Source organism: Podarcis melisellensis, assembly GCF_964234715.1.
Source record: "Podarcis melisellensis genome assembly, chromosome: 7".
NCBI lineage: Eukaryota > Metazoa > Chordata > Lepidosauria > Squamata > Lacertidae > Podarcis > Podarcis melisellensis.
The window spans coordinates 24317049-24343696 of NC_138539.1; the positions used below are offsets into that span (position 1 = coordinate 24317049).

The 26648-nt window shown below is 43.4% G+C and overlaps 1 protein-coding gene across 4 annotated transcripts in view; it reads right to left on the bottom strand.

The window, feature by feature from the left end:
• Positions 1–26648, bottom strand: part of CPQ (carboxypeptidase Q) — a 161739-nt gene that overhangs the window by 97504 nt on the left and 37587 nt on the right. For all 4 annotated transcript variants that reach the window (XM_081919787.1, XM_081919788.1, XM_081919789.1 and 1 more), the window contains one exon: positions 9863–10070. In XM_081919787.1, the coding sequence (XP_081775913.1) occupies positions 9863–10070 (208 nt within the window). The remainder of the gene's footprint in view (positions 1–9862; positions 10071–26648) is intronic.

The window sequence follows — 26648 nt, forward strand, 5'->3', positions numbered from 1 at the left end:
CCCTCCCCCCCACTGCATAACCGGTGGGGTTGGGGAGTTGTTTAGGGGGGTTGTGGCAGGGAAGGCTGTTGCTGCTCCTATTCTTGTCCTAATTGTTTAAAATGTTTGAAATTATTTTAACTGCTATTTACCTTGTGTAGGGTTGTCATAGGTCCGGAATTTCCCAGACATATCCGGAATACTACAGTTGGTAGCAGTGTCCGGGCGGAAATCAACAAAATGTCCAGGAAAATGCAGCAACTTTTCTGTCCAGATTTTCACTGTTTGAAATATGGCAACCCTAAACTTGTCTTTTTTTAAAAAGGGGGGGGGTTGACCTATAAAATTGATCTACAAAGCCTTAAATGGCTCAGCACCACCAAACCTCAAGCACCAGATCTCCCCTCAAGAACCAACCCAGACCCTGCACTCATCATCTAAGGCCCTTCTCCTTGTGCTCCCCTCCACAAGAGGTCCAGAGGGTGGGAACATGAGAACGCGCCTTTTCAGTGGTGGCTCCCCAGGGAGCACCTTCATTACATATATTTAGGTGCCAGGTGAAAACATTCCTCAATAACCAAACCTTTGGCTGATTAACACTCTATGGCCTTTTAAATTTGTGTGTGGGAGGGGGTTATTGGTTTGTTTTTGTTTTATTATGTATTCTGTGTTCTCATTTTGTATTTCTATGTAGTAAACTGTCCTGTGATCTTTGGATGAACAAATTAAATAAATAAATGCAATGCACATATTGAATTATCTTCCCTGTCCATTTATGGGTCTTTCCATTAATGACAACCAGGACCTAGAATTTCCATGTTTTTTGTTATTCAACAGAGCTTCTGCCAAACACAAATTCCAAAAGAGGATTCTTTCCCCGTCAGAAGAAATGAGAATTGTAAAGGATAAGCAGATATGCTCCCATTTCCTTTGTCACAAAGAACCTGCTAAATCAATCACTGACGAGGAAAAGAACTTCATGTTCTAGGATCTTAGCAACATTACACTTCACATCACTTCCAATATTTCCCCCAGATGCTTTGAACTACAGTTCCCATCAGCCTCAGCCAGAATGTAGTACAAAACACAAGGACTCACTAGGCTGGGAAAAGCAGATCTACTCATTTGAAAAACTTGGCTCAGAATAAAAGGAGATTAAATCCCATAATATTTGATGGGATTTAAAGCTAAAAATCGAATATTTTATACTATGGAACAAGGAGTTGTACCCAATGTTAGTGTCACCCAGAGCAGAACCCCTGAAATTAATAAACATGAGCAATTTAATTCTGCTAATTTAATGGGTCTACTCTGAGTAATACTTAGATGGATATAACCCAGTAATTCACTTCCCAACAGTGTGGCTACTTCCGCCTCACCAAAAAACAGGAAATGCATCATGATAAAAGACAGCAGAACTTCTCCAGCTTATGCCACCTCCTCTTTCCAGTCTTCTCCTTTTCCCTCTGACTACTCATCATTGTGGGGCGCGGGTGGCGCTGTGGGTTAAACCACAGAGGCTAGGACTTGCCGATCAGAAGGTCGACGGTTCGAATCCCTTCGACTGGGTCAGCTCCCGTTGCTCGGTCCCTGCTCCTGCCAACCTAGCACTTCGAAAGCATGTAAAGTGCAAGTAGATAAATAGGTACCGCTCCAGCGGGAAGGTAAACGGCGTTTCCGTGTGCTGCTCTGGTTTGCCAGAAGCTGCTTAGTCATGCTATTTAGTCATGCTGGCCACGTGACCCGGAAGCTGGCTCCCTTGGCCAATAAAGCGAGATAAGCGCCGCAACCCCAGAGTCAGCCACGACTGGACCTAATGATCAGGGGTCCCTTTACCTTTTACTCATCATTGTCCCGCCACCAGTTCCCGGGCTCTGAGCCTTCTCCCCTTGGGGTTCCCTGGCTGGTTTCTCCCACTATTCCTCTATATCCAACCAATCCATAACAGTTCTCCCTCTTCATGTGTCTTAGCCTGCCACTCCACTCTTGACCCCAGTGAAACCCCGGGACTTATGACAGCTTCCCACTTTGCTCACAGTGCTCCCAAAGTAATGTTGCACCTAAATAAGACACAGCTGCTAGCTTAGCATATACATATTTCCTCTTCGGCAGCATAAAACACACAGAGGCCTGTAGACACCCTGTGTGCCCCACACAGAGCTGAGTGCCTGAACAGAGCAACTTCTCAGGGCGGTCATCGCCACAGCAAACATTCAGATAATGTTCCTCTGCCAGATTCCTGAAACATGAGACAAATCACCCCAAAGTGGATGCTGTTTCGTATTATTACACCCATATAAGCAGCTGTGCATTATACACAGACATGCATAAGGCACCCTTTACAGCACATAAATGTTATTGATGCAGTTGTAAAATGTTAAGGGAATTCCATTATAAGGGCAGCAAATTGCATCGCTTAAGGAAATACAAATCAGCTCGTGACACAGTGATGGGAGTTTAGAACCCGTACTGCTCAACACTTGGGGCAAAGGAGCTGTACTGAAATAGTACAGAAACGTTCTGTGAATGTGTAACAACTAACAGCGAGGTGCAGGATCACAGCCACAATGCGGCCACCCACATTTGTGCATCATCTTCAGTGCCAGGAGAATGGAAAAGAGAAATCACATAGAGAATTCCTGAGTTCTGGTGCCCTTCTGGATCCAGCCACCATAGCCTTGCAACCCGCTGGGAAGAGTAGAATTCCCCAAGGATGAGAGCGGCAGAAAAGAGAACAATTGGGCTCCCAGAGGGAGTGGAAGGAGTTTATAGATGGCCAAGAAATAGGGTGGAAGGTGGGGCAGGAGCAGGAGCATGTGGCCAGGACTGGGCAACCATCAACTGGGGCACATCACCAGGAGCTCACTGCGTTTTTGATGTGGAGCTGCTTAGCTTGGAGAAGTGGATAGAATGAATGAAGTGATGTCATGTACATTTTATTTTGTAAACTGCTTTGAGGTTTCCTACAATCAAGCGATATATTTCCTTAAGAATTGATTTCCTTAAGAATGGATTGGTTGGATCTTCTTGCAGTCCATGGGACTCTCAAGAGTCTCCTCCAGCACCATAATTCAAAAGCATCAATTCTTCGGCGATCAGCCTTCTTTATGGTCCAGCTCTCACTTCCATACATCACTACTGGGAAAACCATAGCTTTAACTATACAAACCTTTGTTGGCAAGGTGATGTCTCTACTTCTCAAGATGCTGTCTAGGCCTGTCATTGCCCTTCTCCCAAGAAGCAGACGTCTTATGTTATTAAATGATGATGATGAAGCCTCTACCCAGAAATAAGCCTCATTGGCTTATAGGTCTTACTGCCAGATCAGTGTGTATGTATTGGAGTGCAGCTCTAATTACTTTGGACCATGCAGGGGTATGTAAGATCTCAGGCCACACCGGAAACTGCCTTGACTGCTCTTTCCTTCATTTTTGCCACACACATCTGCCACTACACTGGAACCTAGATTGGATTTTCAGGGCTGACCAGGCTGAGGCCTTCTGAACTTTAACAATGTTATAGCTCAGACCATTCCCTGAGGTAATTTGAGGGGCAATGGCATAACATTCCTACTGCGCTTCTTATGGTTTTGAGAGGCTTCCAACGAAGACGCAGCAGGTCGGCTACAATCTGGCACTGAATCTGCAGTCCCTTAGCAGTGCAGACATGCCCACAAGTCTTCACTTTATGAAGACATGTGGTTAACTTCTCTGCTGTACTCCTACAGTCCTCTGGTATCTGGCAGGTGAAAACTCTTACTGCAAATTGAAAACCTACTGGGAACAGACTAGCTGTTAGAAATCCTGATGAAGGTTTGACTTCTACTTACTGCTGCCCTGGACAATGCATTATTTGCAGAAGAAATAAAGGAAGAAAGGAAGAAAAATAAACTTCAGAACAGAACAGGGTGGGCAGCAGGGTCTACTACCTCTGGCTCAACTTTTACTGATCTATTTGCTTTAACCAGAAGGCCAAATAACAGAGGACACAACACCACAATACTGGCATTTCCTTCTGAATCGTAAGATCTGTGCCACACACATAGGAATTTGTTTTTGTCAGTTCTGATGCAAACCGACCTTGTCCACATCTACCAGACGAACATGCGAATCGGAATGCAACGATCCTTTGGAGTTCATCCTTCTCTGAATTTTGCAAGATTGTTCAAATAATGTACCAAAAAATGTGCTGAAGGTGCGTATTTTAGGATAAAATGCATCTAGAAATGTGTGAATGGAGATAAATTATTTAAATACATATTCAAATATGTAGCTATCAGTTCTCATGTGCATTTTTTTAAAAAAATCACCTGATTAATGCAGAAATAGGTCAATACAGAATTATGAAAGAGATGATACCTAAAAGTAGACAGATCTATGAATCAGGTTTTCAGTTTATTAGATCTTCCAATAAAGATTTTGTTCACATAGATTAATTGCCCACCATTTTCCCCCAGGAACATTCAGCTATTCTCTGTATTATACCCTGCTGCCCCATCTTGTTCAGACAAGGGTTGCAACACACGCTTACAAACTACCAAAGGTGTAAAGGCTTTTCTGTTGACCAGTGCCAGTGATAGTTTTGTGGATTACACACAAGTATAGAGGATGCACATGCTTGCAGAAGGGTGGGCAAGGTAGATTGGGATCTTTTAGCCTAGCAGATCTCTGGCTCATTTGAAGTGGATCAGCAACAGTTTCTGAACCTCAGTTGTTTAGCAACAGCAAAACACCTTTTCCCACCTAAATTAGGCTTCCAAAATAAAGAAAACAAATTGGGAGGAGGGCGTTTGCATGAAAAAGCTGAAATCTCAGTACAGTTCTGGCACTGAAATCAGATAACTTTCACATTTTACTTGTTTTTAATTCTGAATTATAAAATTGTTGTTACCCGCCCAGGGACCTGCTGGTGAAGAGAACAAAACAAATTTAATAACGGTAATAATCATGATGGTGATAGGCTCGGAATGTGCTCAGAACCACCCTGCTCTTTAATTCCGACTGTATGTCTTTTGCATCTGGCTCGGTTTGGTGGATCTTGGGGTTCTGGTAAAGAAAGAACAAGAAGTAGACCCAACTCTAACCCTAAAGTCTGCCCACCTCGAAGCTGAAGATCAATGTGCATATTAGGGTCCTGTGAAGCATTGGGGCGCATGGTTTCAAATTTTGCTTCAAAAAACAGAAACCGACCATTTCAACATTCTTTCCACTTTTACTGTGTTTTTGTGAGCATTTACAACATTACCCAGTCTTTTAGCAATCCAAAACATACATGTGGTGGTAGAAAGGTTGGCAGTAAATGGGACAAGGCTTTTTCTGCTGAGCTAATCACATGGAAGAGTGCCTTTTTTGGGGTTATATAAGTTTATAAAGGGAATGATGTCATCTGAGCAGTGGCAGAAATACTGCTAAAAAGCTATTTATCATTTCCAAATTATATACATAGTTGAAAATGTGTGTGCAATTTAACTTTGAAGGGGAATTTAAAAGACTGTCATAAACGCTCTACTGGGGAAAGGGGGCTTCAGAAAATACAACCCCTGACCTCCTCCTCTCCCCAAGAGGACTGCTGGAAAGCCTTCTGTCTGAGCCCATAAACTGGCGCAGCACATGAGTACACTATTCATCTAACCCCTGGCTAGTTGTGTTCCTCTTTCCACCTCATCTTGCATTTTTATTTTTGCATATTTAGTGCTCTGGATTGCCTTTGTATTGGAAGGGGGCAATCTTGCAGCAGGAGTGTGAAGGGAACAATCTTGCACACAGCCTGGGATGGTCCTGAGCTGTTCTGGCTTTCAAGCTGTGGAGACTGCAGAGACTCCCTGCGCAAGATCTTTGCAAACCACCCTGCTGCTCGTTTTCCCTTTCTTCATCACTGGGTCCTTCCAGACAAGCCTCTCTCAACCTTGAGTCCCCAGAGGTTATCGAACTACAAATCCCATCATCGCTGACCACTGGCCATACTAGCTAGGAATGATGGGAGCTGTAGTCCAACAACATCTGGGGACCCAAGGTTGAGAAAGGCTGTTCCAGACTGTTGCTATTTTGGAGTAGGATTCAAGTGCACACTGGTAAATGCAAGTTGTGCAATTAAATTGTGCTCTTTTGCCACATAACCATTTTTCATGCACACTGTAATTTTTGCAATAAGGAAAGTGATGGGAAAAGACACTGGCAGGGTGGAGGAACATGGGCTTGATGCAACAACTATATATATATATATATATATATATATATATATATATATATATATATATGCTTTCGTAGATTTTCACGGGTACAGGAATGCAGGTTTTGGTGTCCTCGGGTGTCTTCCCGTGTAAAAGTTGGGGTGTCTAGGCGACGTTTCGACGAGGTCTCACTCGTCATCTTCAGGCTGGTGCTTTCGGCTTCTTATTACTGGAACAGAGCAGGATCTCAGTGTTTGAGTTCCTATAAATACTGTTGAGGGGGTGTGGTGTATAGCCTCCAATGTTCTGGGCAGAGAGGAAGTTCCCAGGCTAGTGTGCCTTTTCTTCTTTTGTTCCTTAATTACTTGAGGGATATCTTGAGTGATTTCTTGAGTGATATCCTGAGTACCACTTAGGTGGGTCATTAGGTGTGGATTAGTTGCTAAAGTCTTTGTGTCTTGACCTCTTGAACTTTGTGAAGAGTTTTTCTGAGAAGATGGCTGTACTGCACTTAGTTGTGCTCTGGCTTGGCTTCGTGTATAGGGGCGAGCTGTGGTTAAATTACAGACACCATCCAGTAGCCAAACCATGGTGGCACCTCCGGATGCTGCACCCCCCTGCAATCCCTACACAGATCTGGCTGACACAGGCCACAAAACCACAGCTTGAAGATGACGAGTGAGACCTCGTCGAAACGTCGCCTAGACACCCCAACTTTTACACGGGAAGACACCCGAGGACACCAAAACCTGCATATATGTATATGTATATATATATATGAATTTTTATTGCACGTTTTCAACATAAAGGTAAAGGTAAAGGTACCCCTGCCCGTACAGGCCAGTCTTGACAGACTCTGGGGTTGTGCGCCCATCTCACTTAAGAGGCCAGGGGCCAGCGCTGTCCGGAGACACTTCCGGGTCACGTGGCCAACGTGACATTGCTGCTCTGACGAGCCAGAGCCGCACACGGAAACACCGTTTACCTTCCCGCTGGTAAGCGGTCCCTATTTATCTACTTGCACCCGGAGGTGCTTTCGAACTGCTAGGTTGGCAGGCGCTGGGACCGAGCAGCGGGAGCGCACCCCGCCGCAGGGATTCGAACCGCCGACCTTTCGATCGGCAAGTCCTAGGCGCTGAGGCTTTAACCCACAGCGCCACCTGCGTCCCTAGTTTTCAACATAGACTACAATAAAAACCAAACTTGATGCAACATCAAACCCACCCACAAACAAGTGTCGAAAGAACACTAAGCCTGGGAGACCTTATGGAGTTTAAAACAAGTACTTGCATACACTGAAACTACAAGAGAGTAGGATCTAATAAATAAAAATAAATGAAAGCCAGGTATCCCTGTCCATTGTCACCAACGTGTGTGGTGGCCACACACCCTGCCAGATCCACATTCAGTGGCTGTGAAATGTGTGCACATGCGGTAGATCTCCTTGTAGCAAGATTATGCTACAAATGTGTGTACAGTACAACTAACTCATTCGCATAGCTGCCAAACACATGGCCTGTGCACATGCTGATGGGCTGGGTGGGGCTGCCCAGGACAATGCCCCCATGCATGCTTTCAGAGTGTGAGAAGGATCATGTGAACCTCCTTTGTGTCACCATATCCAAGGCCATCTCCATCAGCTCAGTCAAGGAGGAGCTAATGCATTCATTTGGTTGGACTTAACCACCTAGTGGCACGGAGTAATTATTGCCTTCAATTACTGTACAGTGGTACCTCGGGTTACATACGCTTCAGGTTACAGACTCCGCTAACCCAGAAATAGTACCTCAGGTTAAGAACTTTGCTTCAGGATGAGAATAGAAATTGTGCTCCAGCGGCGCGGCAGCAGCAGGAGGCCCCATTAGCTAAAGTGGTGCTTCAGGTTAAGAACAGTTTCAGGTTAAGAATGGACCTCCGGAACGAATTAAGTACTTAACCAGAGGTACCACTGTATAGCTACCTCTCATCTTATGCTGGATGGGGGGTTTTTTAGCTACATGTTGGGAACTAGCACGCTGCTTTGTGGAACAATGCTCACTTCACAGTGTCTGAAATCATAGCCTTCCTGGTTCCGCTCCTAGGGCCTGCAAATAGTTGTAGCCCATGTTTGACAAATCCTCTAACTTTTTAAAGCAAAGAAACAGAGATCCAGCTTACCAGGTTGTGTGAACAGTTGTGTGGCTAGGGTTTTGACACTGTCGCTGAGCGTATATAAAAGAAAAGGAGAGAGGAACTTCTTTAGCATTCATTCCTCTTTAGGATTTACTTTCCAATTTCTATCTCAGTGTCATCTGTGAAAAACAAAACTTGTCCGGAACCCGCCTCTTCAGAAACACCACTCCCTAATCCCAGTTGTATGAAGGCTGGCTCCAGTTATTCAAAATGAGGAAACTGAAACTGTATACATGCTCAGGGTGTCTCCTAAGGTACATGGCTGAGCTCTGACATTGAAAACAAGCGGCAGAGTGAAGCCCTTGCTGAGACTAAGCCCTGTGCTACTCTCACACTTTATCAGAGGCAGGGTTGCAACAGAAAGCAGTGCCAGATTCGGCCACTGTGACTCACTTTGTGCTACAGCCTGCAAACCTGAAGGGGGAAAAAAGAAAGCAGCTGTTTCTTTTTTTACGAGACAAGTAATCTAACCTGAAATTCAGAAGCACAATAATAGCAGATTTGGCCTTCTAAATCTTTGGCAAGAAATCCGAAGTGGGTGGCATATCTATTAACAGCTCTTAAACCATCCACCTTGGATAGGGAACAGGGGTCCCTGAAACACCAGCCTCAGCAGATCTGAGAGCCAGGTGGGTATTGAGGGAATAAAGCAGGTCTATATTTATTAGATGATGTAATGTCATGCATTGTAATATATATCTTCATTGGATATTAAACGCACATTTGGAAAACCTATTAGCTCTGATCTTATGGTAAAGGAGTTACAACGCAGTTAGCAGCTACAAGTAATGAAGTTATCTTATTAAAATTCTCCATTTTAAAAGCATTGTTTTCTTTTAAAAGGGAGAATTCATACTTCAGCCATATTTTTAAAAAATAATAGTTGGGGGGGGTGAAACCTTTACTTTTGTTAACAGAAACTCTGCTGAAAATGAGAGTAAGGAATTGCCACATCACTTTGAGAAAGAATTATTCTGTGGGCATTTTGCTATCTGAGGTGAAGGACAAGATGGTAGCCTGAATTTCACATATAAAAGTCTTCCTTCAGCACTAGTGATAGGACAGCATCCTTCTCTGCCCCCGAGGAAGACAGTGGGACACACAACTCTGCCCTCCAATGCTTTGTCACCACTTTTTGCCTAATGGTACGACTGGCCCTGTCTATAAGAAATATAGAAATGTGGAGATGTAGAGAGAGTTTGTCTCTGTGAGTGAGCCTGGCGCTGGTGGTTGTAGGCACATTTTCACCCAATGACAGAGCTGCTAATGATGGCGCCTGCACCATCTCGTGGTCATCTCTTTTATACCATGCCCCCACCACAGCCATTTTGGTTACGGCATGCCCCTACAACAGCCATTTTGTGACTGGCTCCCACAGGGCTTCCCCAAATTTTTTAACATGCCCACTGGCTCAAAAAGGTTGGCAATCCCCGCTTTAAATGTTGACACCGGATCTCAGTGTGTTTACGGTGAATTTGAAAGCATGAGATAGGATCATCTTAGTGGTGTGCTTCATTTGTTCCCTAACATAGTGTCACCCACCTGCTCGGGGTACGTGCTCCCAACGATCTCTGCAACCGTGTTAAAGGAATCAGCATCGGGGTAGGTTTTGGCTCCCATCTTCAGGGTCACAACAATCTTGGTGCCTCGGGAAGACATCCGGCTCATCATTTCAGCATCTTCCACTGAAATGCAGGCAGTGGGAATCTTGGGTACATCAGACTGGTATTCTTGCATCCCAGTGTGTGGGCTTTATGGAAAGTACAAAAATTAAACATGTTATACAGTACATAATGACACTATCCAAACAATAGTGCTCCGAAATCTGTCCAGCTCTGCCCACCCATCCTGATGGATTTTTCAAGATCGCTATCAGCCTTGTTATTTTTAACAGCTCCTGAGGAAAACATCCCTTCAGCTACTAGGACAACATGGCCCAGTGCTTAAAGACAGGGGTGTTATTTGAAGAAGATTTTCATTATATATATGCTGAAAACTAGCTGTTCTTAATACATTTATATACTTATGGGCACCCCTGAGGTAAAGCGCAAGATGGTGCCCTCTCTCCATTCCAGGCTCAAGGACTGACTGGACTGGCTGTTGAATCTTATGCCCTTTTAAAATGTGGGGTTTTGGGGGCGGGTATTCGGTTTTGTTTTTATTGTGTCTTTTGTTCTTTTATGTTTTGATGTTATTCTGTGACCCACCTTGAGACCTCTGAATATAGGGCAGTATATAAATTCAAAAAATAAATAAAATAAAATACTTCAACACTCGTGACAAGGCATCACCCTCCAATATACCTGTGGCAGCTTAAGGGAGTGTAGGCCGGGGCATGGGGCCCATGTACACCTTGCTGCTGCCTGAGGCAGCTGCCTCCTTTTGCCTAATGGAAGGAACAGCCCCTGTCTGGACACTAACAATTCACAGACCCTAACAGTGCAATCCTACACCTGTCTACTCAGAAGGTAAGCCCCACTGAGTTCAAAAGGGCTTGAGTCACATTCACACCATACATTTTGTTAAGTTGTGGGTGAACATATCAGACGACACAGCAATTCTTCAGACAGCTCTTGTTTATTCACAGGCCAGAACAGAACTGAGCTGAAGGGTTCAGCCAACCTGCTTATAAAGAGCTCCACTACAATGCAACAGTAACAACTTTCTGTAACTATCCAATCACTGAACGTCACTTTCAATTCCTTATTTGCATATGTGGACCTGAGTGAAAACTATCTACAGTATCCCCCTGCTGGCCCAGGGTGAGAACCTCAGTACACAACACATTTAAAGCACTATGATACCACTTTAAAGAGTCGCTGGTTCCCCCAAAAAATTCTGGGAGCTGTAGTTTGTTAAAGGTGCCAATAACTGTTAGGAGACCTCTATTTCCCTCACAGAACTACAGAACCCAGAGCCATAAATTAACCATAAATTATTCTTCACAGGGAACTTTGGCAGCTATAGCTTTGAGAGCACCCTTAACCAACTACAGCCCCCAGAATTATCTGGGAGAAGCCATGACTGTTTAAAGTGGTGAAATGTGAATGCGGCCATATTCCTTGGTAAGCATGTGCAAAATTACTGCCAGAAGAAAAAAAACCACAGAGAAATGTGTGGGCTTGGCAAGAAGCTTGGGTGTTATGAGAAATAACTGACTGGGACCCAGTCTCCAAACGTGGTAACATGATGAAGGCTAGCAATAGCCATGCTTGGCAAAGGCAGGCCAGGGGAGCTACGTAAACAGAGGTACCAGGGATCTACAACTCCTACCTGTGCTCTGTGATATCTCTGCTCCCAGCTAACATAGCCCTTTGTGACCTGAAATTCAGCAAGGCTATCTACTTCCTCATTCCAACAAATAGCATATTCTGCAGGGACCGATAAAAGGTGCCATTTCATCATTTGCTTACCGCCTGCTTATCAAATAGTTCACGGAACAAAACAAAACTTAAATCTTGGGGGTGATAATTAAGAGATAAGCAGTATGTTTTCAGCATGATATAGTTAATGTAACACTACAACTTAAAACAAAGCCAGAACAGGTTGGTATAGCTACCCAGCTGTGCCTTTATCACTGGCCAACCACGGAAACCGAACAACATCTAGATAAAACATTGGTCTGTAGTCTGGAATGCGGTGGCAGCCCGGATTTTCCCCCATTCCTTTCTGTTCTTGCTTGCTCATTTATTCTTTTATTCCAGTTTTAGAAACTGGGGGAGGGTGCAGGTGTTTTAAATACCAAATCACCTCCTCCTGCCCCCGCTTCCCTCTACCTGCCAGCCAGCCAGCAAGCAGGGACTTGCATATGATGAGTCAACAAGAATAGGCTTGTACTGTAAGTCTATTGTTCTGTGTTGCTTAATATATGGGCAAGGGATGCATCTCAGTAGTGGGGCATCTGCCTTACATGCTGAAGGTCCCAGGTGCAACCTCCAGAATCTCCAGCTAGTTCTGGGAGAGAACCGGCCTGAAACCCTGGGGAGCTGCTGCCAGTCAGTGTAGACAATACTACGCTTGATGGACCAATGGCCTTGCATAGTAGAAGGCAACTCAATATGCTTTTCCTGTGCTCTGTTGCTTGGATTCCTTTATTGTGTTCGTTGTACCTCCCTCAAATATTTCTTTATTTTACAAAGCCAGGGAGCATTGTTATTATTTGTTGATTCTTTTATTCTTGTGAGCTGCTTTGATTGTTGGGAAAGTGGCATACAAGTATTAAGTCAAATCAGAATGTTGTTCAATGGGTTACAGTCTAAATCTATGAAAGGAGTTTACTTAACTCATCCTACCTGGGCCAACACTATCTTCTGGGGGAAAGGGGAAGTCAGGGCTCATCCACACTTATCTAAGCTCCACATTTCTAGGCACAGGTTGGGACTTTCCAGGTCTGTGTCTGAGTGCTGGGTGTGTTCTTTGCCCCTGCACTTTCCCCATGAAAACCAGATCTTTACCAGATCTGAGAAAATGGCAAATCCAAATTGCCTTTTGCTCTGATTCAGTGATAAAGGTTTTCTGATAAAGGTTTTCTGGGGGAAATCAATGGGGAAGGAGGAATGTGTTTTGACACAGACTGGGAAAATGCAGAGCTGTGCCTAGAAAGTGTGAGGCAAAAGGTAAGTGTGCTTTTTTTAATTACTGTATTATTTAATAAATTTGTATACTGCCCTATTCCCACAGGTCTCAGGGAAATTACAACATAAAATCAGAACATAAAAACACAATACACATAATACAAAATAAAAACAAAAACAACCCAATAGCACCCCTCCAACACATTTTAATAGGGGTGTTCTTGCCTGGCACCTAAAGGTGTATATAATGAAGGTGCCAGGAGAACCTCCCTGGGGAGAGCTTTCTACAAAAGGCAGTTCTCGTGTTGCCACCCTCTCGACCTCTCATGGAGGAGGCACATGAAGAAGGGCCTCAGAAGATGATCTCAAGGTCCAGATAGGTTCATATGGAAAGAGGTGGTCCTTGAGGATGAGCCCTCAATCCTACAATCACTTCCAAGAGCCTCTCAAAATCTCCTTTGCTATTGTCAAGGTACAGATCCAGATTTTTAAAAGCTATGCTCAGAGAACAAGTTTAGCAAGCATATGGAGTTTGGTATTATCTTTCTTTTTTAAAAGATTCCTCCTGCATGCCCCGTTCAATAAGTTTATTGTGCTAGCCGAAGGACACAACAATTAGATTAAAATATACCTATACACAAACATAGTAATAATAACCATCAGCAATATGAAATAAGAAAAATCAGAAGTGCCATCAGCTAGCTCAACTTCAGATTAAACATCAGAGGCACCAAAACAATTTACAGCAATGTTGTCTATCTAGCTCTGTCTTTTTCATTTATTTTGCAGCCACTGCAATATATATAGGAAAATTTAATGACGCTCAGGATACTGATCTTAGACTGTTTTCTTGCAAAAACCTGACTCAGATTGTGATGCTTCAACAAATGAAAGACATGTCTGGAGTCAATCAATGATACCAGTTGGAAACAGGATATAAAGCTCGCCTGGATAAAGTGAGCAAAATTACATGATTATATAATGCAGGATAGCCTTTCACAGAATTTTAATGCTGCAGGAAGCAATCATAGTTCAATCCTTAGCAAAGCTTGGAGGTAACATAGCTTCTCTATGAACAGCTGATCGGAAGAGAAAGCTGTTTTCATATAGGCTCTATTATCAAATAAGCCCTATCTACTTTGGAGCAATTTGGAAGAGAACAAATCAAACTGGAAGGCTGTTTTCTTTTTGCCCCAAGAAAGAACTTGCATGTTTCAAATGCATCAGATATCAACTTAGCAATAAATCATTTCCTCTACTTTCTCTGTAGAAGTAGACAAAAATTATTTAACAGCAAAGGGGTGTACTAAGGGAAACGTGTTCTGTAACAATAATATTTATTCAAACAGAAAAGGAAGCAACTTGGCCTTTTTGATCTGGGGACTTAAGGTTGAAGAAATCTGTATTAAAGGTTAAGATGTGGAGTAAGTACCATAAGACCACAACTTACACACATTTAACTTGGCAAAATTAAGAAATGAGTAAAAAGTGGGTGGAAAGAAGGGGCATCTGGGGAAAAAGACTTCATCAATCCCACCTGCCATTGCAACCAATGTGTTTTGACTACCACGATGCTGTCTACAAATAGTTGCAGATCCACATAGGATCTTCTTGGACTCCCAATTTGGTACTTTTAGGAGGCTGGAAATATATTGTGGAACAGCCAAACAGCATGTGTTGAATGGGCCTTTTCTTTGTGTTCAATGACACAATTCACTCCCATCACTTCCACAGTCTGCCATTGCGCCCTTGTTTAAGAGCTAGCAAAGGTGGGATCTGCACATGGAGCCATATTAAATTGCACTGCAGCGCTTGTTAATTTAACAAAGCATCTAAAAGTCACAGATTTTTAAGAAGCTCAATTAACAGAAACAAGGACCCGAGACCTTGAACTAGCTGGCAACTCAAAGACATGCTACACATACTCAGAACATGATTCTCCTTCATTCCTCAGACCCTTTGCCTGAAGAGGCCTTTGAAGATCAAGCTAAATATTTAATCTGCAAATGTTTGAAGCTAAACGACAACAAAAGTACATTAATTAGAAAATGGCTTTGGCTTCTGTTTTGTTATAAAAGATGACTAAGGACATTGTAGCTAAGGTTGCATGTACTGTGTGGTGCTTGGGCATGATTAGCCTCATGACTTCCCTACTGTCTGATTTCCACTGTTGCCATGTGAACAAAACAAGATAGAAACCCAGCAAAACAAAACAGATTAATCATAAAAATGGCAACAGTTGGCAGGGACTTAGGGACAGGTGTACTACCATGAAGAGTCATTTGTTTGCTATTTGAAATGGACTAAATTTCAGCTGTAGTGTCCTGTACACTTTATATATGGCTATATCACATCACACATACCCAAAACGTTCAATAATCACACAAGGATGAATTAAGGCATGGGATGATTAACGTGTTTGAGATTTCGCCGTTTGCTTTGTGCTTCCCAATTTAGTAGGGTTTACTTGCTTCCTGATTTCACAAAAGGTTTGCACCCATCTTATAGAAAAGCAGCAGCAAACATATTCCCAATAGAGGGGGGATTTATAGAACCCAAAGAGACCATCTAATGTTGAGCTAATATTATTTGAGAGAGTCGGCTACATTGGAGTCATTGTTTTGCCACCGACTTCTGAACAAACCTACTCAGCTGACATTTTCAACATTTGTCTGCATATCCCTTCCTGTGGGCCTTAAAATTCCTCTTGCATTGTAAACAGCTTGTGTTAATACCGGGAGCAGCAGGCATTCAAGGAAAAGGGCTGGAAGATGAATTGATATTCTCTTTTGCTTTATTTTGAGGCTTATACTTTCCCCCCCTCTTTCCAACAGGTGTCAGCTACACAGCAAACTCTTGGTTAAATTTAAATGCCCTGGGAAAACTATGATTCAGTGGAACAACAGCTTGGATGACAAATGGTACACTATAACAGATGGCAGTTACTGAAGAAAGTGACAGCATTGATGTCTCATTCTGGGCTTGCTAAATTCTGGTTTATTTACCTCTTCATTAATTATTACAAATCTAAACAAATCTGCATTCATGATTAGGTTTCAAATTGTACATTTCAGGGAAGCTTGAGCTAACCAGCATCAGAATGTACAGCAAAGAGAACTCATTTTTCACACTATGTTCTTCAGACACAGGATTATTCCCACGACTCTCTCCTAGGATGCATTTATGTGGAAATGACTTCCAGGCACTGCCATACACACACACACACACACACACAATTGGCTCCCAATAGGACCTTTGAATGCAAACTGCTTCCAGGGTCTTGCGTTTCACAGGTCCGACCAGGAATTCATTGCATAGAGTTCTCATTAAGACACAACAGGCTGGCAGCCATAGGTGTGGAACACAGGAGTCAGGTGGTTTCTGAACGTGATGCAAGAAACAGGATGTGTGGTCGAATCCCATGCAGGTTTACTTGGAAGCCCAATTGTCCTTGCCCACCAGGTCCCCCCAAATCACATTTGCCTGGTGGATGTTGCATCCCCTTCTCCCTGGTATGGACTGTCTCAATCTCCTCTCCCGCTCTCCCCATTTCTGATTGCAGTGCTCTTTCCCATTGAGTTTCCCATTGAGTTCCATTCTTCCTATTGGCTCTATCCTCTCTCCCTCACAAATAGCATGCTCTGTACACTGTACACACAGGAATACTGCTTGCAACATTGCCTGTGTAGGATTCCTGCTCTCAAAGAGGCTTGTTGCCTATAGGTTCTATCTGAAGGCTTCCTCTCAGCTGCTGGGCTCTACTGCAGCTTGGTTGTTGAGACTGTAATGACACCTGTCCCTTCCCTTCCCTTTGAACCTGCTTCTCATGCAAAAGGGTTGTTCTGGGACCTGTGTTTGAGCTGTCAAGGAATCTGAACCCCTGCCTGAGGGATCCTTGTGGTATGGCTCTTCCAAAACCCTGAAATATGACACTGGCTGTGCTGGAGAAAGTGCTGTGGTCTCCCTGGAAGCGGGCTTATACCTTGTTTGCGTACACACCATGCATTTAAACCACATGACCTTCCCCCAAAGAATTCAGGGAACTGTAGCTTACCCCTCACAGAGCTATAATTCCCAAGACCTTAACAAACTACATCTCTCCAGGGTGCAGCAGTGGTTAAGAGCGGTAGACTAGTAATCTGGTGAACTGGGTTCGCTTCCCCGCTCCTCCACATGCAGCTGCTGGGTGATCTTGGGCTAGTCACACTTCTCTGAAGTCTCTCAGCCCCACTCACCTCACAGAGTGTTTGTTGTGGGGGAGGAAGAGAAAGGAGAATGTTAGCTGCTTTGAGACTCCTTTGGGTAGTGATAAAGTGGGATATCAAATCCAAACTCCAACTCCTCCTCCTTTCTTCTTCTTCTTCTTCTTCTTCTTCTTCTTCTTCTTCTTCTTCTTCTTCTCAGGGTTCTTTGGGAGAGGTCATGTGCTTAAAAGTGTACAGTGTGTACACAGCCGGAGTACAGAACAAATTACATGACGTCATCATGGCATTCCCACTCCTCCCATATGTTGACTGGTGCCTTTCCATCATGACTAATGGAGCTGCACCATTGGGAACAACTGTGAGAATGGTGAGTAATGGATTTATTGGGCGTTTTATGAGAGTGGTTGTCAATGTTACCATGTTAGTTATTTCTCCCCTGGCTATTATTGTGGTTTGGGTGTTTCTGCTAGGAGAGCACACTGCTATGAGTTTGTGGGTGCCAAAGTTCTAATCCTTAGAATCCTAGCGAGTGTTAGAATATAAGCCAGGCTAGCTTCATGAGGTGATCACCTGGGCCATACGCCATTAAGGGAAACAAAGGAAAGGTGATGGGTCAGTATGAGAACAGAGCGAAGGGACCTCTGCTCCAGAAGCAGAATCCCTGCCCCAGCTCTTAGATGGTTAGAAGGACAAAAACTCTGAACTTTTAGGGCAGAGTTTTGTGTGATGTGAGGGAGAGAAAACCAGTTGCAGACTGGTAAAGGCAGTAAGCTGTAAAGCGAGAGAAGCAGAGAATTAGGTTTTACGTCTGTTTGAATTCAGGGCTGCAGCTATGGGAGAAACAAGGCCCTTTTGGGGTGCTGATGTTGTGACCCTCTCCATCGCAGGCTCAGGTTGTAGGTACAGTCATACCTTGGTTTTCAAACAGCTTAGTTCTCAAATGTTTTGGCTCCTGAAAGCTGCAAACTCGGAAGTGACTATTCTGGTTTGCGAACTATTTTTGGAAGCTGAATGTTGGACAGGGCTTCCAAGGTACAACTGTATATGTAAATAAACTATGTATAATAAAGACACCAGTCTCCGCTGTGCCCCATTCCCAACAGGAAACAGATCCTGGGTGAGCGTCTGGAACCTCTGCAATCTCGCACCGCTCAGAGACTGGGGAACTATCTTGCTATAGGATTGGAGGGGTTGGCTTGGATGATGTCCATGGGCACCCAATAAGCCTGTGGTTTTGTATCTACCAAACGGGTAGGGGCGTAGGAAGGTGAAGATGGTCTGCCCCGAGTGTCATTCCAGAGTGGGGTGACAAAATCCCCCCTGGGCAGATCGCCACCATGTTGATCGTCCTCATGCCAAACAGCCCCTGGGATCGACCCACCCCCAGGTGCACGGTATGTGTGCTGCTCTGGGTGCCCGAGCGGCTAGCTTCACCACTGCAAATGGGAGTTGATATTAGAAGGAAATCCAGTTTGCTACAAGCACCCCTATCTGCATGACTGAAGACTGGTGCTGTAGTTCAAAACATCTGGAAGGCATCACACTGGCTACCCTGATTTAAGCTAATGAAGCCTTTCTCAACCTTGGGCCCCCAGATGTTGTTGGACTACAGCTCCCATCATCCGTGACTGTTGCCCCTGCTATATATGGATGATGGGACGTGGAACAACATATGGGGACCCAAGGTTGAGAAAGCCTGAGCTGGCACATTACCCTTAATATCTAGATTAAGTGCTCAATATTCTGATCATCTACACATCCATTTTTAATCAATTTCTGTGACCAAAACATAACTTATGCTGCACAATCCCTCTCAGGTAGGTCCTACTGAACTCAGTAGGAGTTTCTTCTGGATAGACATAGTAATATTAAATTGGGAAGGCAGCGCAATCCTATTTCCAACTTTATTGTAATAATTACATTCTACCTTGGGGAGGGGGGCAAAAGCAAATCAATACCATGCATTCAAATGCTTGGATAGAAGACTAAATATTTGAAATTCTGTTTAATGATTTTTAAGTCAATGTTTGCTTTTTAAGGTTTTATTTTTGCCAAGATTCTATTGCTCTTGGCCCAAGAGGGCATCATTTCGGAGTCTTCTGAAATGTTGACAACTTGGTGCCAAAAGCTGCTCCTGGGAGAAAATGTGGATTGCTTAACAGGGAGATTCAATGTTTGTTTTTCAACCAGCATAATTTCCTATAAACTGTGGAGACTCTCTGGTAGGACTAAGTGGGAACCTCGTCAAAGTCAACTGCAAAACTCCCTTCATTTCAGTAGGGCCAAGATTTGGCCCCAACAAAGAAGTGGGGGGTTAATATGTGGCTTCCTCAAGATGATCCAAGTACACTGGGTCTTCACAGGGAGCTCAGACAATTGTAGCTCTGTGACGGGAATAGGGATCTCCTAACAACTCCCAGCACCCTTAAACTACAGCTCCCTTAATTCTTTGAGGGAAGCCATGGGTACAATTGCCAGAGTTCCCTGTGAAAAGGGATTGTTTGCTAACCGTTCTTGAAACTGAAGCTCTGTGAGGGGAGCAAGAGTTTCCTAACAACTCTCAGCACCCTTAGCAGCTCCCAGAATTCTCTGGGGGAAGCCACAGCTGTTCAAAGTGGCACAATACAGCTTCATAGCTGTAGAAAGGGCCTTAGTATAGAAGGGAAAAACATATGTTTTTGGCTGCAGCTCCATTACTGAGAAATCGGGTGCCAGCTTTTTCTTCCTGTGGCCCAGCAGGCCTCTGGATGCAGTCTCTATACATCCAATGAAGTGGTCAGGTGGAAGCAGCACTTCCAGTCCACCCGTCTTAAAATAAAAATGTTCAGAAAGCCGTGCAACGTGAGCTGACAATGCCTCCTGATGCTGACTGACAAAGGGCTCTGTGTCCAGCTGAGCCCTACTCAGTGCCGTTTGTCAGGGCGGACAGAGAAGGAAAGGCACAACAGGTGGTTAAGAGGAGGCGTTCGAGGCAGACAATCTCTGCTGGCTAGGACATTGTCCCTTGTCGCCTGCAGACATGAAGGACAGGCTTTGTCACCGTGGAGTGGCAGCAGTGACATTAGGCCTGTATGTCATCCATGTTACTTTTTTGGAGGAGACAGTGAGAGAAGGAGAGAGAGAGAGGGAGGGAGAGCGCAAACTTGGTTCTTTTGTATTAGATAGTTTTTGGGTGACCTCTAATGTTGCAGTAGCATCTGAGAATGACACACAACTCTTTCCACCTAAGAGTAAGATGAAATGGATGCTTGGCACCCCATTTAATCTCTCCGTTCATTTCAACTGATTTTTTTATTCATTAAAAAAGAAAAATAAGAAAAACCCACTGCCATTACCTACTGACACCAGAGCAGCAAGCTTTGGCAGATTCAACCCACATACCTTATTTTCAGACTTTTCACTGTCTTTTAAAACTGGCACTGAAATGTATATTTCCACCTCTGGCCCCAAATGTTGTGCGGTGTGTTATGGGGTGGGGTGAATACATTTTTGTAGAGTACAAATGAACTAAAAGTTATTTGTTTTAAGGGGAAAATCCTGTCTATGTGTCATAGCAGGAACTTTTAAAAATCACTGCATGACGTCAGAAGCCATGGCAAGGAATCCCAGACATTAGCACATAAGCAACTGGATGCAAAAGACAAGTATTTTTCTTTCTTCAATCCAAGGTTGCCAACACAAACTATTTTATAAATCACAAATAAAAAGAGTTCATAAACTCAGGGTGATCTCTGCGTGCCAGCATAAGGATATTTCCAGACATGGGCAACTTAGCAGTACCCAATCATTGCTGTTCTTCTCTAAGCTGCAAGTGGAATAGCAACTCTGCTCCCGGCTGACATTTTGCAGACAGGATTCTAGTCCATATTGCCCCAAGATGGACAGTTTTCATTAGGACCAAAGTGTGAGGTAAAGGGTTAAAATCAGGCAAAGGCAAACTCGGCCCTCTAGATGTTTTGGGACTACAACTCCCATCATTCCAAGCTAACAGGACCAGTGGTCAGGGATGATGGGAGTTGTAGTCCCAAAACATCTGGAAGGCCGAGTTTGCCTAGGCCTGGGTTAAATCCTCCCTCACGGCTCTTCTTATCATGATTCCTAACTCCCCACTGCAATGTGGGGAAGGGGCAACAGAGAGAAAAGCAGCACATATAAAGACAATGCTACTTGGAACGGTTAAAAATTAAACTAATATAACTTATTTCTAGAGAGAAGTATGGACCATAGAGAATGAAATGGCTAGACCAATCCATACAAGCCATAACTGGCCTCCAAACCTACTGAACTGCTGTGCAATAAGTCATTATGAATTTGTTCCATTATGCTTTTGAAGTCAATTTTCTGAACTTGGGATGTGGGAGAGGGAAATGAACAGGAAAACACAGGAACAGGTTCCTGTGTTCACAAGCTCATGCAGATACCCCAGAGAAAGCGAGTGAACAAAGTGTGTCTATTCCACAATAAATTTCTAGTCTGGAAGCAGCCTAGGTTATACACGGCAACAATACAATACTGCTTACCTCATGAAAAATGTCCTTGCTTTTTGGTGCATTAATAAATGTGCAAGAGCCTTGACTGCTTTTTGTAAACCAAAGGACTTTCCTTTGTTTTTGTTTTAATTCAAGAGTTCTGTTTCATTTGTGTTCATTATTCACGATCCATTATTAAACAGAACACATCCTTTAACCGCTTTTTGTGAACAAGGTTTGGGTTTCATCATTCTCATTACAACTCTCAGTGTGCTCATTTGGTTCCAGCTGCTCTATCACACAGCATAACTATATTTCTTCAAGCAGTGCATTTGGCCTTTTTTCCTTAGGAAATCATGTATAACGCAGAGGACTGGCGAGACAACCAGGCTGAGAACCATTGCTTTATCACTTGGGACCTCCATCCAAAATCAATCTAGGGGCTTGAGGGAAGACAGAGGATGAAGTTGCAAATGGAGGATGCCTGGTGTTGGACCTTTCAAGGGTTAAGGTGATGTTCAACGCCCACCTTTGAGGGTTCCCAAGCATTCAGCTTGGATGCTTAATGTGTACCACACATTCACGGGGCAAGTCCAGGGCTGTTCAACCAACATTAGTTCCCTCCAGTCCTCCCTTGCTGACGTTAGGAACAAGGGGTGAGGGAACGAACAAGGAGAGAATCAAAAACCTTTATGGGTATGTGTGTGCTCTGAATCATGCCAGACAAGTACAGATCCCAGGAGATCCCAGAGAGCCATTTCTTCCCTCGGGTTGGGAGGAAAACAACAGTGTCACCTATTCACCAAGAGGCTGCTGTAGAGGGGGCTGTCAGGAGCTGTCCTACACTCGAGTAAGACCCTGGCAGAGACACATGCCCAACTGGCATGTCCTCTTCCTCCTGGTCGACTGTTCGGGAGCTTCAGAAGCTTTCTTTTGCCTGAACATCACAGCCACCGATGCCAAAAGACATCGGCACACTTAGTGATCCTCAGAGTCTTCGCAGCTTGCGTGACAGAACTCAGCAACTCAGCATTTTGGCTAATCTACATTTATTTACATATAAACACACACGGAGCACTGCAACATGGCTCTCTCTCTCCCTAGCATCAGACAGCAAAGAGAAAGAACAAAGGACAATAGTCCCACTTCACGGAACACAGTAACACAAACATCCTGTCTCCGTCACTTCCCACTCCGTGGAGTCAAAACACACACCATCATGTGACAGACAACAATCCCATGACTGCAATCATGGAGCAGGAATTCTAACAGGGGCATGGTTGGGGGGCCTGCTGAGAAAAGGGCAAATCCAGCCTCCAAGGAGCACACCACAGCTGTTGTTGCCCCAGCAGTAGCAGCAGCAGCAGATGCATTCCTTGAAGGCCAGATCCTCTCCCTCTGTGGATTCTGCCGCGTGAGGTGGTCATCTTGCCTTGCCTCATGGGTGAGCCAGCTCTGTACTTCCCCACCCTTTCCCTCATGATTGACCCATGAGAATGACAGGAAAGAACTGTATGAAAGTATGCCACCCTAAATTTTACCACTTTGTTCCTGCAATTTTCTGGGTTAATGGGGCTGCAAATGCATATTTTTCTGAAAGTGATTAACATGGAAATGAGCACTAAACTTCCACTATATTCTGCTAGATTTTTGGATTTTACGTTGTGTGAAAGTTCAAATTTCATGTGAAATTAACAGGGTAATGTTGGGGAGATGGAATTAATTGGCCTTGTGAATGCAGCCAAGGTATGAACTAGTCTTGCAACTTTTTTCTACTATGACCAAATGCTCTAGAAGAAAAACCCACAGGCCTATCAAGCATGGCTGCTTTTTAAAGATGGCTGCCACAGCTACTCTTTTCTGAGAAGTCCCATAAAAGACAGAGCAGAGGCTTTGCATGTCTAAGATCCCATAGTTCAGGAGGATTGGTAACCTTTTGTAGAGTATCTAAAGAGCTATTGTAAACATGTAAAAACACAAATAGGATATGAATGAAGAACTGCAGTAAAACGTGTATCTGAGAACAAGCAGAAAGGATGGGGTATTCGGTAATTATAATAAACAGCAATATTAGAAAATATGGGGAAACCATGGAGGGGTGGAGGGGAAGTTAAATGATAAATGAATATTAATTGGAAAATAAGTATTGTGTATTAAATTTGTAAACTTGAAACACACACACACACACACATACACACACACACACACACACACACACACACACACACACAAGACCCCACAGTTCAACACTTCAGTATAATTGGCAAGACTCAAGGCTTCTGCCAAAGAACTTGGAGGGCCACTGCCAGTTTTAGTAGACACTACCATGACAGACAGACTGACAGACTGACCAGTAATAGCAGACTCACAATAGCAGACTTTTTCTTTTGGTCCTGTTGGGTGTTTTTTTAGTAAAGTCTACACTTTCCCTGCAAAACCCCTGGTTTTCAGAAATCAGGACCAATAGTCTGAAGCTCAACCCGTTTTAATAGCCAGGACTGCAGACAGGCTGTCTCAAAAGACCCTCACTACTGTTTTTACAATCCACTTGCATATCATAAATGTTAGATAGAGCTCATTTCTGAAATGCCATGATTCAATTTTCATATGCTGCGGGGTGAGAATAAGCAATTGCTTCATTTCTTTACAGTGAAAAGGCCGAAGTACACCTTACATTTGCCAAAGTGATCAGACCCAAGATGTTCTGCTGCCTGAGCTAAAAGACAATATGCCCTCCCTACTAATTCCACATACAAAAGCCAACTGGAGTGGCAACTGAATCTGGAACACTGGTAATGGGTCAACATCCTCCACTAAGTAGCTCATGGAACGCAGGGCCAGTCGCCTGGCACAAAGATCTCTGTCTTTGCTCCCTCAACATCACCCTTTAGCATGTTCTACCTAAGGCAGTCACCCCACTGTCTAATGATAGGGCCAGTCTTCATGATGATGCCTCCAAGAATGGACTCCTCTGGGTTGGAAAAAAAATATAAAAAACATACAGTCAAAACAAAACGTGTCCTTGTTTCAGTTAACACTAGTCTTTGGTCTAAAGCAAAATTTGTAATGAATGTGCTTGTTATTTCTTGAGAGAAGCCAAAAGAGTCAATAATGCTACCAATAACCTCTCAGAGGAGGTTTCACATATGCCTAGTTTTAGTCAATAAAAATAAATTTTGGTGGATGTTTGGAAATATCCTAGTATCATAGAACCTGTATGCAAAAAGCTGTCAATTTTGATTCTAGGCAATGTTGAATTTGGGAACAATGAAAATAATTTCTTCAAGTAACAAACAGGAGGGACCACATTGACCATCAGACTCTTACTTGAAACTAGGACACTTGAATTCAAATTGCAGCCCCTGGGATGGCCTTGAGCAAATTACTACCTCTCAACTCTCCACTCTGTAAAACAGAGATAGGAGAAATGTCCCTTAACAAACATTTCTTTGTGATAAAAAATGTTTTCTAAGAAATAAACATTATAAAAAATGTAAACACTAGAAGCACCTCAACTTAGGAACAGCTAATAAGGAATAATATCACTATTTCTACCAAAATAATAATAATAATAATAATAGCTTATGGAAACTAAAACTAATTTAAGACCTTTTTGATTTCTTGTTGATATATTTTCACTGCAAGGGTGAGAGACGGCTTGGTTTATTTTCTGCCTCTGGTGTCACAATAACTTGCTGCCCTTGGGCATTCTGCACCTTGACTTGTGTGTACATTCGCATTCATGCCCCAATATCTTATGAGAGGGTGGTATATACTTTTATAAATACATATTTGCTACTTCACTTCAGGCAGTTAAAATGAGCCAGCCTTGCATCTGTAGGCATGGAGAGGCATCTGTTCCAGTAGGCATTTTAAAGAATGTTCTAGATTTTTCAGTGTATAAGACTACAGTGGTACCTCAGGTTACAGATGCTTCAGCATAAAGACTCCGCTAACTCAGAAATAGTACCTCAGGTTAAGAATTTTGCTTCAGGATAAGAACAGAAATCATGTTCTGGTGGCGCGGCAGCAGCGGGAAGCCCCATTAGCTAAAGTGGTACCTCAGGTTAAGAACAGTTTCAGGTTAAGAATGGACCTCCAAACCGAATTAAGTTCTTAACCTGAGGTACCACTGTATATTTCCCCCCAATTTTTTTAAGTTTAAAATTGGGGGTTGTCTTATGCACGGAATGTTGCAATTATTTACAGTGGTACCTCAGGTTACAAACACCTCGAGTTAGAGACTCCACTAACCCAGAAATAGTACCTTGGGTTAAGAACTTTGCTTCAGGATGAGAACAGAAATCGCGCGGAGGCGGCAGCCGGAGGCCCCATTAGCTAAAGTGGTTGTTGTTGTTGTTTAGTCGTTTAGTTGTGTCCGACTCTTTGTGACCCCATGGACCAGAGCACGCCAGGCAAAAGTGGTACCTCAGGTTAAGAATGGTTTCAGGTTAAGAACGGACCTCCAGAACGAATTACGTTCGTGACCAGCGGTACCACTGTATTTCTTAATTTTGGGCTAAAAAAACCAGGGGTCGTCTTATACATGGTGGCATCTTATACATAGAAAAATACAGTAAGTTGGGCAGGCCTTCATTTTTCCCCACCCCCTTCTCCAATGGTTTACATTTGATTTGGACTGCTTCTCCTCTCAATGCTATTGGGGTCATTGGTATTACTCCAAAGCAAAAGTTAGTCATAGAATGATAGAGTTGGAAGGAACCGAGAGAGCCGTCTAGTCCAAACCCCTGGAATACAGGAATCTTTTGCCCCAAGACATAGGTTACAATATACCACTTGAATCAGGGGGAAAGCTTTGGAGAAGAGAATTTAAAATTCACGGTCTATAGCTCACTGAAAGAAAATAATATGAAAATGATGTACCGATGGTATTTGACTCCAGTAAAGCTTGCTAAAGTGTATAAAAATTCTTCAAAATTATGCTGGAAATGTAAGGAGAAAGTAGGTACATTTCCTGATATGTGGCGGACATGTAAAAATATAAAGGGCTTCTGGGAAATGATATACAAGGAAACTCAAAAAATGTTTAAGAGTACATTTGTTTAAAAACCAGGTGCTT